We start from the raw sequence: 17,909 nt of genomic DNA on the forward strand, positions 1-17,909 counted from the left end.
TTGTATTTTGAGGTGCTAGAGACAAACATGTTCCAAAAGTGTTCTTGTGTTTCCATGATTTCCAGAGGAAAAGGAAAGGTATGAAGGAGCCAATTTAATTTTGTCAGCAGGATACTCCTTGATCTCTGTAGTTTTGCTCCCAAGCAATATAATCCAAAAATCAGTTTGCTTTCCCATTTTTGTTTGTTTCTTTGTTTGTTTTTTTGTGGGTCTCTCAGGACATGGAGCAGAACTGGATGGTTTTTATAGTAGCTAATAAAACATTATGCTTTTCATCTGTCTTTTGCTCAAATCTCTGTGGCCTCTCATCCATATGGCAAATGTTACCCAATTTGTAAAACTGCTGCTGGAAGGCATTGTACTATAGTGACTGTAGCATAATCTCTAGAGTATAATTTATTATATGATTGTTCTGTTCTTATAGTCCACTTAGGGCAAGAGCCCTTTGCAGTGAGCAAATTAAGCTGCCCAGCTATTAGTCATATGGATATACCTTTACTGCCTATTAGAGACCAAAACACTCCTCTTACTGTTTACTGCTGTTGAAGTGGATAAAGAAGAAACAATTATTTCAGCATAGGCTGCAGAGTCTGTTTCATCTGCTGATGTGAATATTAAATTTCATTAGTCAATGAAGCCAAACCAGACTGCCTCCCTCCCAAGAATTAGCTGCAATTTCTACCATTAGTAAGTATCAAAAAATCCTAGAAAAGAAAATTGGGAATTATCTGTATCTCAGGACATTTCAAGGCTCAGAAGACAGCTCTTTAACGTTGCCCTGGGGTCTTTCTTGTCAAGTACTAAGAAACTGCTGACTTTTAGAGGATCGTCATTAATTATGTGATTAACTCACCCAAAACTTTCAGCATGATCCTCTTCAGTAGTTTGTTTCTCCCCTGGAAATGGCTCTCAAGATGGTATTCACCTGAGTCATTAAGTTGATTTTTCAGCCACACTCTAATCATTTTCCATGAGAAGTCATTCATCATTTCAGTCCTTCCTACTTTAATGATAATTTGATCAGTGTTAGCTCTGATAAGAGGTTGACATCTAACTTGGGACACCACTTTGCACTACTTGAAATGTTGAAGCTTCCCAATGTTGACTGTCACAGAATAGGAGCAATGACGGAACAGGGATTTCCCTTTCTTTGCAAATGTCATTACAGGTTCTAAAGACAACAGAGTGGTGATTCATTAGAGGGGCATAAGACAGGAAAATGTAATCCCCACAACACATCTCACCCAACAAAGGAGCACAGCAAACGTTAGCACAAAGAGAACTGGCAGAAGACATGGAAGTTATTGACCCTGGTATCAAGTTCCAGGGCTGTCATTGCTGTAAAATCCCCCAGGTGCTGTGACATAGAGCTACCTCTGCAGTGTGTTCAAGTTTAGGAGGGTGTTGCTCCACCTCACAAGTCTTTTAACACCTTTAACACCTGATCTCCTTCTATGACAAAGTGACGCGCTGTGTGGACGAGGGAAAGGCTGTGGATGTGGTCTACCTTGACTTCAGCAAGGCTTTTGACACCGTCTCCCACAGCATTCTCCTCAAGAAACTGGCTGCTCTTGGCTTGGACTGGCGCACGCTTTGTTGGGTTAGAAACTGGCTGGATAGCCGGGCCCAAAGAGTCGTGGTGAATGGAGCCAAGTCCAGTTGGAGGCCAGTCACTAGTGGCGTCCCCCAGGGCTCGGTGCTGGGGCCGGTCCTCTTTAATATCTTCATCGATGATCTGGACGAGGGCATCGAGTGCACCCTCAGTAAGTTCGCAGATGACACCAAGTTAGGTGCGTGTGTCGATCTGCTTGAGGGTAGGAAAGCTCTGCAGGAGGATCTGGATAGGCTGCACCGATGGGCTGAGGTCAACTGCATGAAGTTCAACAAGACCAAGTGCCGGGTCCTGCACCTGGGGCGCAATAACCCCAAGCAGAGCTACAGGCTGGGAGAGGAATGGTTGGAGAGCTGCCAGGCAGAGAAGGACCTGGGAGTGATGGTGGATAGTCGGCTGAATATGAGCCAGCAGTGTGCTCTGGTAGCCAAGAAGGCCAACAGCATCCTGGCTTGTATCAGGAACAGTGTGACCAGCAGGGCTAGGGAGGTGATAGTCCCCCTGTACTCAGGTCTGGTGAGGCCGCACCTCGAGTACTGTGTTCAGTTTTGGGCCCCTCGCTACAAGAAGGACATCGAGGTGCTTGAGCGGGTGCAGAGAAGGGCGACAAAGCTGGTGAGGGGCCTGGAGAACAAGTCTTATGAGGAGCGGCTGATGGAGCTGGGCTTGTTCAGCCTGGAGAAGAGGAGGCTCAGGGGCGACCTTATCGCTCTTTATAGGTACCTCAAGGGAGGCTGTAGCGAGGTGGGGGTTGGCCTGTTCTCCCACGTGCCTGGTGACAGGACGAGGGGGAATGGGCTTAAGTTGAGCCAGGGGAGTTTTAGGTTAGATGTTAGGAAGAACTTCTTCACTGACAGGGTTGTTAGGCATTGGAACAGGCTGCCCAGGGAAGTGGTGGAGTCACCATCCCTGGCAGTCTTTAAAAGACGTTTAGATGTAGAGCTTAGGGAAATGGTTTAGTGGGGACTGTTAGCGTTAGGCCAGAGGTTGGACTCGATGATCTTGAGGTCTCTTCCAACCTAGAAATTCTGTGATTCTGTGATTTAATAAATCAGCTACTTGGGTTATCAAAGCCTTTCTGTGTGAAAGGTCTCTGTGACTGGGAAATGCTTTTAACAAAGTAGAAGATTTTGTACAAAAAAGAAGTGGTTTTTTTTTGTTTTGTTTTGTTTTTAGTTTTCACCACCTTGTCTGAAATGTTTCTGTCCCAAACCTAAACACATTTGTTTTTGATGAGTATAATCCCACAAAATTGTATTCATGGTTTTTGATAGTAATTTTTTTAAACAATTATTTCTTTCCCTTTGATGCTTTTAGATTTCATACAGAAAAAAAGTAATTTCTTGGCCATTTCCACCTCCAGATACATGCAGACACATACTGTGGTTTCATATTGCCCTTGATAATCTCCAGTGGACTCTCTGTGACCAGGACGATGCCATGCACGGTTAGGATTAATCCCTTCTTCTGAAGGGAAACTCAAGGGTAAGACTGGACAATATTTTTCTGATAGCGCCTTGCACCAGAATTTCTCCTCATGTAAATGCTTGTGTACATCCTATGAATAGTTCGCTCTGAAGGAGTCTCCTTCTACTTGCAGAAACACTTGTGTGTGGCATGCCACCTGGCATGCATGATCCTTTCAAAAAAGGAAAATTCATGCTAGAACTAATCTCATCTTAGTATGTCACTTTTTCTTACGTTATACCACGAATATCACTGGGACTATGAGAAGAGCTATTTAATGCTGCAGATTTGCATAAACAAACATCCATGCCTAGCCTTGAAAAAGGGTGCCACTACCCTTTTGCCACTGTTATTCAGTTTGTTTCTCTCTGTGGACTTTTATTGGCAGTAAGAAAGCAAACAGCAGCTAGCCTGTCTGACATTGCTCACAATACCTCACCCATCACATATCTGGAGAAAGCAACAGATTTCCCTCCCTATGGGAGCACATCCAGCTGGGCCCAGGTCACATTGCAGCATATCAGCAAAACTCACAGCATATTTTTAAAACCTTCTTCCTGCTCAGGATCTGCCTAACGTTTGATCTAAGTCTGCAACAGTAAATAAAACAGTGCCAGGAATTGTTTCCCTGAACTGGAAAGTACTCATTTATTCTGCTAACCTGTTAACATAGCTCCCAGCATAGTATTAGCCAACTCACACTCGTACAAACAACTCCTAGGCATGGTTTGGGAGTCAGCTCAGGAATTGCTCCTGATTTGCGGTTTCATTCCTGCTACGCCACTGCCCTGCTTGGAAGGTACGTTTCGTGTTATGGCATGTGTCACTCTCTGCCAGCTGGCCTCAATGCCAGCAAATAGTCCTGGGCATATTTAACCTACCAGAGGCAATGCAGTTGTTATTTCAGAGTACTGTCAGATTACTCCAGTACAATAAAAGACGGCTCCTGCCTTAGAACACTGCCCACCTGGCTATGACCTCTGAAAACTGCAGCAGCCTTCACCTCCTGCTCTTTGGAAGTGATTAAACGTCTCCATAACTCCACTCCAAAATCAAAGATGGGGCAGAGCAGTGTTGGGTGTACCTGGTGCATGCGGGGTAGGAAGAGGAAAACACTGGTATGAAACAACTGGCACTCAGATGAACCAGCAGCAGGACCTGAGGTATCTCAGCCTGTCTTCTTCAGGTGCCAAGCACCTTGCCAAAGCCAGGGAACTCCTTTACCGATCACTATGAGAGAGAATTCCAACACCAACCTGAATTTTTCAGCTTATTTTTATGGTTTTAGGGGAAAGCTTGTTATTTGTTTTGAAGGAATGTAAGGTTTATACTCAGGCAGAGGTGTTCCAGGAAGCTCAACAAGCTGCTGTTGCAAAAGCTTTTCTTCCTCCGTGTCTTCTGAATGCAACAGAAAGTGAAAAAGCACATCACAAGATCAGGCCAAGCATAAAAACTATTCCCCTTCTCAACTCCTTGAGCAGCCCTAGGTCTACAAGCATATCTAAGATAACCTATGATCACAAACAACAGGACTGTAATATACAAGTGCCAGGGTAAAGTTCACTTATTCCATTATTTATTGCAGGCATTTATACAATGCCTATATCCATAGCGATGCTTTACATGGCTTGGATTACAAGCAGTAGCATTTTTTAAGAAGGGGAAACTATCCCCTGGTAACACAAACTTTATTGGGACAGAATTGGGATTTTTTTTCTGTCTGGCTGAAAACTGTGGGCACTCAAGTTTTCAGGTAGCTCAGGAACAGGTACCACATCACATTTCCTGAACATCAATGGATGCTTCCTAAACATCAATGGAAACTTTCTAGTTTGGTCCTAGACAGCCCCTTAAGGATTTGGATTCTTTATCATATCAGTCACAAGAGTCAGTGGTAAGTTATTTGAAGGAGCTTAGTCTTAAACACCTGAAGACTGACAACATGATTCTCTTCATCTGCATCACTGGACCACTTACACACCAGGGAGGGACTTTCCAAGCTGCTGAGTTCTGCATGCACTTCATGCTGATGAAAAGAATCACAGCCTGTGAAGACAGACTTAAAATCCTTCCAGTCCCACAGACTCTGCCGTTCTCACTACTTAAAGTGCAGCAGCAAGAGGCTGGACTATCCGGATCAAACCTTCACGCAGATGCTGCCTCACACATTGGAGGTGCTCCCAGTACCACAGCACTTACACCACGTTTCCAGGACACTTCAGCACTGTGCCCCGGGTGTGCAGGAACCAAACTCTCCTCCAACCTTCAGCCTGGCAGGGGCTTGGGAGTTCATGGGCCCCTCCAGGCAGCAGGAAGGCCTCTGCTCATCTCCTCTTCACCCTGAACGAGTTCCTCCCTTCTTCAGCACCCCTTCCCAAGGCACACTCTGTAGGCTCATGTGAACAAATCTCTAACGCGCTTGTTAAAACGGTATCACCCTGCAAGAAAGGGTGCAAGGCTCTTCCAACCAAGAAAGATATAAGACTGAACTTCCAGCAGCTGGACACACTCAGCTGGAGAAATCAGCAGCTCAGCTCCACCTCCTGCATCTCAGATCAGGGCCAGCCCTAGTTCTTCCCTCTCAACAAAAAACACCCCAGCTAAACTAGAGCTTTTATTGCTCTGCATTCTCTCTCTTCAGCCCAAGAAGCCCAGCATCCCTCTCCATAGATGACTTGGGAAGCCTGACCCCACTGACACTGGGTCCTCCCCTAGGGAGATGGATGAAGGGGTTTAAAAACTATCTAGGCTGAGGAAGGAACTGAATTTTCTCTCTACTTCCTGCAAGAGTTTTCTAATCTCCAGGGTGTCATAGGAAATACATATCACCACTTACCATGGCCAAAGGAGGTTTTGATTTATTTTTGTTGCTTTTTTTTTTTTTTTTTTTTTTTTTAAGTGAGCTGTGTTCAATTCCTTCAGAGAACAAAAACTCAACTGTCTTCAGGTACTGCTGGTGCTCTACAACCCCAGTAAGCAGAGGTATTTTCCTACCACCTTCAGTAAGATACTTTGTGGTCAGAACACTAGGATTTCAGCCACCAGGTTCCCAGCATTTCTTCCCAACTGTCCCCAAAGCAGATAGACAGTCCCCAATAGACAGAGCAGACCCTGCTCCGGAAGCATCCCTGCTCCATACAGCAAGCGTAGGCACTTTGTTCAGGGTCTGAAATTCCCCTCAGTGTCAGCACCTCTGGCACACATTGCAACACTTCACTTCTGCACAGTTAAAACCATCCATTAAATATAACTTAGTTCACCATACTGTAAATGGTATTAAAAACACCAACCAAAAAAGACCTTACTGCACTATACAGCAGAGCATATTCTTGGGAGATCCCAGAATGACAGCACTTAACAGCTAAAGCATTAGAACAGTGCTTTCTAAATAGCAAGCAGGATTGTACTTCACTAGTTTAAGTACTTCACCCAAGAGGACAGAGCAACACACACATCTGAAGACAACTGTTGCTCTCAGAATTCTTATTTATTAAGAGCAGAAAGGAAATTTTGCTTAAGTTTTATACATAAAAAAGTAAACAGTAAAATCTTCTTTTTAAAGTCCTTCCACTGAAGAAAATTGAGAAATAAGTTGTCTTTTAGATAACGTTTATTTAAAAAAATAAAATTAATTGACAAAGATACCACACTATTTTGCATGCCGGTCATCCCTTCTAATTGCAGAACCCTGTTCAACATAATCTTCAGCAAGAAACTGCTTTCATCAGCAATTCTTAAGCAAATGAACCACATCAGCCTGGACTCAAACCTTGACAGCTGCTTCAGCTACACAAGCTAGTGCGATATCTGTTGTTACCAGCTCAGGTCTTTAGTAAATGAATTTCAAGTGGACACTAAACAAGTATTTCACTAAGAGATGATGAAATATTAAAATTAAAAGCAAGTCATATTGCAGCTGTAATTATACTACATTAGAAACTTCAGTTGTTGGGGATCCATTCACCATATATAGATTATTTTGTAATCAAGGTAATTACAAAGAGAGCATTACTCCCTGCATGCTTTCCTGGACTTGGAACCAACAGAGTTGACTACATGTAGAGTTGACTAGGGTGTACTTGGAATTCACTCTCTCAGGCAGGAGACTAGTTAAGGAGTGTTACTGATAACAAAGAATAAAAGTTATACAACATTGATTATTATAAATTATTTTGTTCTTATCCTCTTTTTGCCTTAGTCTCCTACACATCTTGACATCTGTTCATGTAGAAAACCAACTCTTTTCTTGTTTTTCCTTACGGTGACTCCCCATTTATTAATGGTGATTAGAATGCATTGAGGAGGACTTGATTCGGAATACGTGGATGTGCAGATGGGCAGCAATCTGATTGCAAACACTGACGCAGTATCGAAGCAAATCAAACAGAGAAAAGATCTGCCAAAGGAAAAGAAAAGGTACACATTTAGATCTATGCTTTCAAGACAGCGTAACACTATTTGTTTGCTTCAGAAAAAAGCACTGGGGTCTTTTCAAGAGCTGGATCTCAAACTCTGTAGGAATAGACAATCATTGTAGGCAGTTTCTAAAGATGCTAGACTATCTTCCAGCTTTATAAAATACAGACTAACTCTACAGTCTGAGAGTGGAAAAGTTACAGTAGCTAAACAGACACTGAAATGCCCCATTAACTCCAAATGGGGATAACTATACATGAGCTGCCAATTTTACTAAAAGATTAACCCTGCATTTTGGTAGATATGTTGAGTGCTTGATAAGCACATACAAGTTTAATGTTACGATATTTTCCCTACTGTGTGCTACTGGTCATGACAGATGTACATGCCTGGTGACATGATGAGGGGGAGTGGGCTAAAGTTGCACCAGGGAGGTTTAGGTTGACTATTAAGAACTTCTTTACTGAAAGGGTAGTTAGGCATGGCATAGGCTGCCCAGGGTAGTGGTGGAGTCACCATCCCTGGAGGTCTTTAAAAGACATTTAGAGCTTAGTGATATGGTTTAGTGTAAGACTTGTTAGTGTTAGGTCAGAGGTTGGACTAGGTGATCTCGGAGGTCTCTTCCAACCTAGGCCATTCTGTGATTCCATGAAGAGGTGAAAGCACAGCCATCCTTGCACCACACATAATATATTCCCTTGCTAACAGTGCATCAACACAGATTTTCAAAATATCCTATTCTAAGCTCTGAATATTTTCTACATTGCTCTAACATCATTTGAACTATTCAACAAGCAAACCCTGTTTACCTCTGTTTGCATAATGATACTTAAAAATCAACTCAGTAAAGCAGGTTCCCAGTCCCATCATCCTCAAGATGAGTCAGCTTGGCTCAACCAACACAAACAGTATTTAGGAAAGAACACACAAATGCTTGCAGTGATTACTGGCAAACATAGTGAGTCCACACTTACCAAGGCAATCCAGAGTACAATATACTCATCAATAAAGCTGTTAAAATACTGGTCCAGAAACAATAGTGCTGGGCCTATGAAAGCTGTGTCCTGCAGATACATTTCACTTTTGGTCATATGTGCAACCTGCATTTAAAAAAAAAGGCAGGTTAAAAAATAAACATCCTCCAGCCAAGGTAGAATGGTTTCAAAAATGCACAAAGCCAGAAGAGTTACAGTTCAAACCACATTACTGTAATATTATCAAATATTTAGGTAAAGTGGCAGCAGCAATACTGTTTTAGCCATGGAAGTCTACAGCTAAGCAAGATGCAAGGTTTGCAAAAGTTTCCTTTCATTCAGAACAAAACATAACTATAGAAAAAAAACTAACTTTTTCAGCAAACAACTTTTTCCTTTGCCAGAAACAAAACAGTAAAATGGAAATAGGGTGGTAAATTTTAGGTTTAGTTCAGCCTAGAAATAAAATTTCACAACTACAAGACCTTCAAAACCAGAGATAATTGGTGCCCATCTCACTCCACCTATTAATTTCTGTCCTGCAAGGATAACCACCTTTCTGATTATCCTTGCAGGACACAAATCAGAGAGACGAGCACAAAAAGAGCAAGGCTTTTTATGATCAACTGCATTCTTCACACTTTCCCCAACATGCACACCTATACCCTGTGCAAAGGCTGTCCTACACCACATCCTCACTTCTACCAGCACAGCTGTTGGTGTAAATGCATAATACGCTGGTCTTGGTTAGCAATAACCTTTTCTTCCGTTGTGAGTTACACCCAACACTGACTCAGTTCATGTGGCAACACAGGGTATGCCCATGCATCTGAGATGGTGTGTGGCAGTGGTTGCTTAATCCCTCATTCACTCTGTTCAACACGGGCTCCTATGTTCCCCAGTACATCCCTATAAATGTTTTTTAACTGTTATTTCTCTCCAATTGGAGAGGTTAAACCCTGAGCAACTGTTTCAAACTTCAGTTCTGTCCCTTTCTCTCCTTTCCCCAACAGACTTCCCTCCCTTCTGCACATGCATCTGGGGAGGGTTTCAGCCAGCTCTGTTCCAGTCCTGCTCATTGCCAATGGGTACAAACACACTGCAGAATTGCAAATGTACAACTGGGAAAGGGGAAGAAAGATCTCAGGCAACCGAAAGCTGTATGGGCACTAACTGTATAACCACTGCATCAGCTTGACATTTACCTCTTCAGTTTCAAATGGAAGACAGACTCACACTCCATTCCCTGCACCTCCAAGCTACTGAAGTAAGTGTCAAATATTGTATCACTTCACCACACAAAATATGTGCAAGTTAGTTGATGGAATAACCAGGAAACTTTAAAAGCTACAAGAAGTTTTACTGTAATAACTAGGAACTCCAGGGTTCTGGGGTACTTACCACTAGTTTGTTTGTTATCTTAGCAGATACAAAACCAAAAGTAAGTATATATAAGCAGGGGTGCCTTTCAAAGAGCTGCACAGCAGATTTCTTGTAGATCATTGCAGCTAGTGCGATTACTGACCCAATATGAAGAAAAGGTGAAAGGACACTCGTTCCCTACAGTGAGATAAAGTTAAAGAATTAGGTTGACAAAACATGCATGTTGCCAAGAAACCCCAATAAGCCGAACATTCATGTGGTATACAGACAGGTTTTGGTTTTTGTTTTTAACTAAAAGACACGTTAAAAACGTGTCTTTCCACATACTAGTAATAACAGGAACAAAATGTGGTAAAACTTAAAACAGACACAAGCTGACAACGTGGTTGAACCTTTCTTGTGCTGGGCAACAAAACAAGGTTTTTAGACAGCAAGAACTGCACAGGTCTGACACTTGCCACGCAGGCAACAGTGGATGCTGTTAGCAAGCAACAGAAGACAATACTTGTCTTTTTCTGTGCCAGCTAGAAAGCAACAAAAACAGCCTTCTAAGAAGCTAGTATAGAATGGCTTTTTGGAAAATTCCTTGGACTTCAAAATCAATTTCCTATTGTAGCAGAAGGTGCAGATACCTCCAATCATATATAATATATATATATTTGCAAGTAATATATTACAGATGTTCTAGAATGAGCAAAGCCATAGCCAGTCTTCTTGAACAACTTCCTTCTGCACAAATTTCTGCACTTGACTTCTGTGAACTCTGTGGGAGTATGTATTCACATAACTTGTTTTATATGAGTAACTGAAAAGTAAATATCAAAACACTAAAGCATTTTAATCACTCAGTTTTAAAACTCTTGACTTCTAAAACAACTATTCTTATGCAGACAATATTAACTTTTCCCCCCATGCCATCACGGAACTGAACAGAAAATATTTCACACATTGGAGGTATGTCAAATAACAACTGAAGTCATGGTTGGAAAGCCACTGAGTGCTACGGAAGAACTAAAAGCAGCAGAACTAAGTACTCACTGCTATAGTAGATCCATTTTTGCCAACTCCACCTGTGAAGATTACACCAAAGTAGTTTGTACAGGAGAAGAACGTTCCTGCGACAGTACAGAGAGCCGGGAATATTTTCACCTGAATATTCAGTATTGGAATCTTTAATGGAAGAGATGAAACAAGTTAAAAGATGCACAAGTAAACTAAAGCAGGGTTTAGTACTTCTAGCGCACTCAAGCACTCCACTTTCCAACACCACATTTGATTTTCTTTCTCTGCTACACAGAGATTTAAATTTTTGCAAAGCACAGAAAAATATGTATTTTTCCAATAATACTTCCATAAAGCTTCCCACATAGTTCTTTTCAGGTAACTAAAGGTGAGTCCCACTATCAAAAGCAAAGAACTGGTAGAAACTAAAAGCTCCCTAGCTAATAATTCATCTATCAAGAGAAATGTGTCAGTAATCTTTTCTGAAACTGGCTGGAAAACTCACAGCTGCCACCCAAGATCACTTGGGCAAAGCAAGAGGCATTGGAGATGATTAAACAAAGACCGTTAAGAAACTGGATTCTACCTTACAGGCAAGAGAAGGGAAACAAACAGATCAGACAAGTCATCTCAGAGTCAAGCAAGCAATTGGGTTGCTAAAGATAAAAAAGAAAAAAAAAAAAAAAAAGAGCGCAGTCAGATCTGAAAGGCAATCGTTTTCTTCATGTAACAGCAGTCTTGTGAGCAGAACAGGGGAAACCAGAAATGAAGAAAAAGGTCAACATAAGCCACAGCAAGCACGTTATGGAAGCAGGTGCTGAGAAAGAGCTACCTAATAAAGGTTTTCCAACTTTTGTCTGTGCAACCACTGAAAGTCTTCTCAGGCTCTAAATTGAGGATCTGCAGTTGTAGCCCTCAACTGAATGAGCACAATCAGCTCCCCAGCAACACGTCTAACTACAGCCCAGATGAGGTTAGGTTGGTTTTATTTTACTTCAGTTACACTCAATGTAGCTTTTCGTAGATAAAGATTACTAATTTTCTATTTTTAATCATCTTCTGCTGTGCTTAAAATCTTTATCTCTTGATCTTCTCAGGAATATGCCTGGCACACGAGGCAGAGCCAGCGTTAACTCTTGGTGCCTTGCTTTGGGGCAGCCTCCAGACGGGCATCCAGCCCACTCCTCCAAATCATCGCCAACTTCCAGCTGGACAGCGTGGTTTCATGACACTCCAGCATATTTCACCCTTGCTTAGGCCAAATATTCAGTATGGCATCAAAAGAAAGGCATCGAAGAAAGAATAACTATTAAGCAAAAGACAGAGGTCCAACCTGTGGCAATCTAACTGAAATAATCCATGAATGTTACAAGGCACAGCACTTCTGAAGGTCTCACCTCAGTCTGATAAAGGAAGGCACTTAAGGAATGGGGTGAATTTGCTCATCTACAGGAAAAGGAAGGCAGTCATGAGCCTCATACAGCAATCAGGAGATTAAAGTTGAGGTTTTTCAAAGAAAAAGGGATTCTTTGGGGGAAAAAGTGTCTCCAAACTACTACTAACACAACTGAGAATGATGCTCAGGAGAGGCAGAAGGATGTTATACTGTTATAACATCCAGTTTTGCTAGTTACACATTAACACATTTTTGTTCCATGACAGTTGCATCACTGACAGGTATTATTTCTGCCAGGTAAGTGCAATCTAAGTAAAAGGACACAAAGCTACATGCAAATATTTGGCAACAGCAGGTCACGGGAGAATTATAAAAATGCAGTGCCTACTAAATTGCCTTGTGTACAAAACAGAAGCAGCAACGGCAAGGAAACAGTATGGAAAAAAACTGAGCAGAGGGAGGGATGGAGTCATGCTCAGAAATTATCCTACAAGCTGGCAATGTAAGCCCTTGGCTTTTTTAATAAGAGGACACCATAGGACAAACAACAGGACCTCCTTGTCTGGCATTCCATCATTACCATCACTACTGTCCATGCAATCATTCTGATTTCGCTGGTAATTATGAGCTTCATCAGAAGTCAGAAGCAGGAAGAACTTCACAAGACGACATCCACAATGCAGGAAAGCATCACAAACCAGATCTTCTATAGACAAGCTATGTTCTCTGTTAAATCCTCTGGAGTTGAAGAGAAATGCTACATTGCACAGAAAGCCTTTGAAACAGGGCATATGGCCTGATTTAGCAAGCACACCAAATTTTGACTGAAAAAAACACGCGTGTTAATAAAAACAATGAGGCAGCAGGCAAAAAATAGATTAAAGAACGCTTGCTACAGAATGAATTAAAGTAAAACATCCAACAGAAAAATGAATTTGAGGCCTCTAAACTCATTCTTGATTCTTCTGGATGCCATCAAAGTTTTCTGTAAGACATGAATGGATTAAAAAAAGGATAACAGAGCAAGAGCACATCTGGATTTAGGGAAGCAGCAGTGACAAGCAGATAGGAGAGCACACATTCACACAGTGGCACTTTCTTGGCTAGCTCAGTCAGACACCACAGCCAGCTGTGCAATCACTGCCTCCTGCTGGTCCTTCACACAAAGCTGGGCTCCAGCTGCAATTGAGCTGTAGGCATGTGCACTTCAGTCACATCTGCAAGAGGAATAACTCGGTGGGCAAAAATCAAGCTTGCTTTATAGTTGTGAAGTTTGTATTAAGTCGTGGAATAAAGCTAAAGCAATTGCAGCACTTTTCTCACTTCAAATGAGGAAGAAACCCTTCATTTAATCAATGCATCAAAGAAGCTGCACCAAAGCTTGCTCACATTTTACAAGTGAGGATCTCAGCTGCAGTACTACTCACCATCCACTGAAATTACCAAGCTCCAGGAGCCTTGCAGAACAGCATTTTAACACACTTTAAAGAAAATCTACACTGACAAAGAAGGAAGCCAGTACAGGTATACACTATTTTACAGAGGAAAAAAAAAAAAGCTAATGAAAGCAATTGACAAAATACACAATTTTGCATTCAGCAAATTCAATTTTTTTTTTCCATGTTAGTATTAGAAAGTGGAATGTTTGAGTATACAAGTTTTATTCCATTAATTTCCCCCAAATAGAAACAGATCAATAATACCAAACCACCAATTTTGCTGTCACAGGAAACATTAAAGGAATACAGGCACTTTTTTCTGATATATTTTGCTCTGTAAGTAATAAAGTGTTTTATTTCTGTGAACAAAAACAAAAATCAAGTTGAATGAAAAAGGAAAAATCTTAATTGTCATAGGAAACTTGATGAAGTTTGTTCTCTAGAGAAATGCCTCTATAAAACCAACACTAGACTTCAAAATATTTTAATCATTTGGGAATTTACTTAGCCAAATGCTGCTACAACACAGAACTTCAAATATATTAAAATTTTACTGAAAAATGTTTAATAGCACAAGGGAACAATTATTAAGCTCTTGCACAAACTTCATCCTGAACTGAATTGTGCCAGAGGTTGCTGTTGCAGCAATTATTTTTGTTTTTGTTTTTTTCCTCCCTCCTCTTTTTAAAAAAAGGGAAAAAAGGAAAGTAACAGCATGAATTGGGAAATCCCTTTTTGTGGTGCCTAACAATAGCTGTGTGGATGTTGGCCACACTGATCTCCTTGGAAGAGTTTGGCACCAATAAGCCGACTTGCAATCTTATTTTTTAAGAGATAATTCTATCCAGACATACTCTTAAGGCAGGATGCACTTTGCAGCTTAGTTTGTGTGGGTAGGAGAATGTCGGTGGTTTTCAGTGTTTGTTTTTTTGTTGTTGTGTTTAACCTGAAAGTACAACATGTAGCAAAATTGAGGTAACCAAGGTTAGCTTCTTATTCTAGATATTTTCTACAACATTAGAGGGTTCGTTTCTCTAGTTTTATGAAGCAGATTAGAAATTCAGTGATTTGGGGGTGACAAGTTTCAGTAATTTTTGACCATCTCTTGGTTTTATTCTTTTACTTCAAAGATTTCTTTATCCACCTTAAGAACTGGGTTCATCAAGTACACAAACAAGATTAATACTCAGGAAGCTTTCCAGGAAATGAATCATTTAGAAGCTATTTCTCAAGTTCTGTTTTTTTTGTGATATATGTACAAAATGTATGTACATACATACTTTATCTCGGCAATGCTGTATTCAAATGCCCAGTGGGGCTTCATGAGTGCTAATATAACAATATATAAAATATGACAACATTTAAGACAACATCAACTTGCAACAGCATATAAGCTGCCAGCTGATTTAGCCAGGTGAGCCTCTACAAAGTCCACAGGATCTCTAGCTTCCTTGATTTGAATGATCATTAAAAGAGCCACATGGCAATTTGTTGTTTTTTGTTTTTTTTTTCCCCCCCTCCTCCATAAGAGCTGACTAGCACGCTCAAGCTGAATTATCTCCTGATGGTTACACCAACTGCTTGCTCTCCAAGAATCTCCCCCATACCAGCAATCCAATTTAGCATTCTTCTGTTCCTGATTTAGGTTGCTGCATGAATTCATTCAAGTTTTGGCCAGCTCACTCAAAGGAGGCTGGATGTCAGTGAAGGTATATTAAGTTTGTAAAACGTTTGATAACTTTCTACCTGCAAAATAACACAAGATTTAGAATAATAGTTTGTTTGAACAGCTCCGGTAAAACCAGAATGCATGGTTATTGCCATTTGTTCCATTCTCAAAAGTATGTATTTACTATGAGGAAAAGTAAGACCCTTCCCTCATAAGTGAAACCATGCTACTGGAGGCAGGTAGTTCTTCCAGATACATACTAGACTATTAAAAAAGGATAAAATAATTTAAAAAGGATAAAATAAGAACATGAACAAAATTACCAGAGATTGCCAAAAAGGCGGTCCTCCAATCACTGCCAGTAAATGCATGATTATTATGAAGATTTGCACTTCAGTCACATCAATTCTGATTAGGTACAAAAAGCCAAGAAAAGCAGAATTATTCAAAGCAATTTCAAGTCAATTATTTGCAAGCTTGGCAGCTCTCCTCTATCATGCACAGTATAAAAACTTGAAAACACAAGGAAAATAGAAGACATCAATACTTTGGAAAGCAAAAATATATTTTAGTTTTCTTGTTAAAAAGTAAGAGCCATGCTGTGCTATTCTTTTTTTTTTTTTTTTTTTTTTTAATTTCACAATGCAATAAAAATCCATTTTATCAAAAGGAACTGTTGGAACTTTTTACCTGACCATTGTCAGTCACAGGAATAAGTGTTCAGTTTTAACCTTGCCCACCAAAACAAATTGATTCCAGATTGTAAAATTCATTTAATATCTTTAGTCATTATTAAATTCCCTATATTTATTTTTAAATGAATGTTCTCTCCAAAAAGCATCAAGCTTGAAAACAAAACATGAATTCCTGAAGACCTGATGCACATGTAAACTGTACAATCAGCTGCATTGCTAGAGATTAAACAATTCAGTATCCAGCACGCAGCAAGAAGAGAAACCACTTCTGGTTTTAGCATAGCCAGTATCTCTTGTAAAAGGGCAGGACGGAAAGGCTTATAGAAAAGCTTATAGAAAAGACAGATTTTAAGGTATTGTTTAAAAGATCATATAAAGTCTAAGATAGCAAGAAGGAAAAGCAAGGCCACATGAGTCAATTCCAGAAATGGGAGTCAAACGAAAAACATAAAATACAATGAGGATGGACACGTGGGTGTTTATCAAGCTATGTAATATTGTCTCATGCTGGAATACTGCATCAAAAATAATCCTTTGGGCCAACGGGAAATACTTATGCACATATATTAGCTCTAATCACATGGTTCTACCTAAAAGACTCAAAATCACTTGTGAATGCATGCTTAGCTCTTTTAAGGGTACTGTTGAAATTGGTAACAGCTGCATAGGCTGAGAGTGAAGAGTTTTTTTTAATGTTTGTTTTAAAAGAGTGACAAGACCACATAAGCAAGTTTAATATCATGCCTGCGTGGGTTGTCTCAGGTTCCTTCTACAGCCTTTGTTCCAGCTTTAGAGCAGATCCTGTCATATGAAGACCTCCCAGCCTGGCTAAAACACATCTTTGTTGCAGCAGCAGCACACTATGCGCACAAGAAATGCCCAGGAAGGACCAAGCCAGACTTAGCATATAGCAGGGAAGACTTTGGTCAAAGCAAAAGGTAGAGATGCCAATAAAACATCAGATTTCCATGCTAATTCTAAAACCCAGGAGGAAGCAATTTGCATCTAATGTGTTTGCGTGTCCAACCAAGGAAGGGCTGAAGAAGCTCAGTCAACCTGCACAGGTTAAACACAAAGCTGTTTCATCACCTCTGGCAATGACCTTAGACGAAAATAAAGCAACTGAGAAAGCTCACACAAACAGTGGCTAGTAACTAGTGTACGTAATTCAAGTTTGCAGCTTTCCTTGGACATTAAAACAGGTTTCTTTTGACTGCAGTCAGTGCAAATAAAGTAAGGTCACGCAGTGGAAAACATCTCAAATTACATAAGATGAGGTCTCTTTTGGAGAAACTCTTAACCAAAACTGGGAGCCAGACCAAATCTGCAGAAGCAGCTCCTGAATTCAGGTTAGGGAGACAGCCCTGTCTTGCTTAGACACAGCCATGGCACAACCTTCACTCCATTGCCCTTAGGTCTGCCCCTCTCCAGCTCAAATAAAAATGGCTTGAAAGGGTTCAGCAATGAACTACAAGCCTGTTTGGTTAAAAAGTCCTCTCTGGCTTGCAATAAGAATCTCATATTGCAAAACAAATGAGTTTTAACTTCAATTCTACATAAAGAGATAATTTTTAGCACTAGACACCTCCTTCCGACAGTAGGCAAAGATACAAGAATCACCCAAGCTACCTCTAAGAACAGTCATGAGTGTTTAAAGTGCAAGTTCTTAATGTTGAGGGTGACAAGTGACTGTGAACATCTTACCTAAAGGGGATTCTCTTATCACCTATACTAATTAAAATCACTATTGGATGACTTTTTAGAGGATACACTGTATCAATGGAGTACAAGCCTGATACTGGAATTACCCAGTTAATTATTAATAATTATTTATTTATTTTTTACAGAATACTACT

At 40.6% G+C, this 17,909-nt stretch overlaps 1 protein-coding gene and 1 pseudogene across 6 annotated transcripts in view; both read right to left on the reverse strand.

Annotated features, from left to right (window-relative positions):
- Positions 1 to 836: 836 nt before the first annotated feature.
- LOC309887007 lies at positions 837 to 4,172 on the reverse strand (annotated as a pseudogene). The gene is made up of 3 exons: positions 4,164 to 4,172; positions 3,059 to 3,251; positions 837 to 1,171 (listed from the first exon to the last, which is right to left on the reverse strand). The product of its transcript is annotated as an uncharacterized misc_RNA (transcript).
- Positions 4,173 to 6,571: 2,399 nt separating this feature from the next.
- Positions 6,572 to 17,909, reverse strand: part of CEPT1 (choline/ethanolamine phosphotransferase 1) — a 65,723-nt gene continuing 54,385 nt past the window's right edge. For 4 of the 5 annotated variants that reach the window (XM_082778729.1, XM_082778728.1, XM_082778727.1 and 1 more), the window contains exons 6-9: positions 10,891 to 11,022; positions 9,871 to 10,029; positions 8,470 to 8,595; positions 6,572 to 7,475 (exon numbers count right to left, since the gene is read on the reverse strand). In XM_082778729.1, coding sequence (XP_082634855.1) covers positions 7,356 to 7,475; positions 8,470 to 8,595; positions 9,871 to 10,029; positions 10,891 to 11,022 — 537 coding nt within the window. In that variant the 3' untranslated portion in view covers positions 6,572 to 7,355. Of the gene's footprint in view, positions 7,476 to 8,469; positions 8,596 to 9,870; positions 10,030 to 10,890; positions 11,023 to 15,681; positions 15,767 to 17,909 lie in introns of all 5 variants that reach the window. The other variant, XM_082778731.1, reaches the window with a different exon arrangement.

The sequence above is a fragment of the Aythya marila genome, assembly GCF_965140915.1.
Source record: "Aythya marila genome assembly, chromosome: 24".
NCBI lineage: Eukaryota > Metazoa > Chordata > Aves > Anseriformes > Anatidae > Aythya > Aythya marila.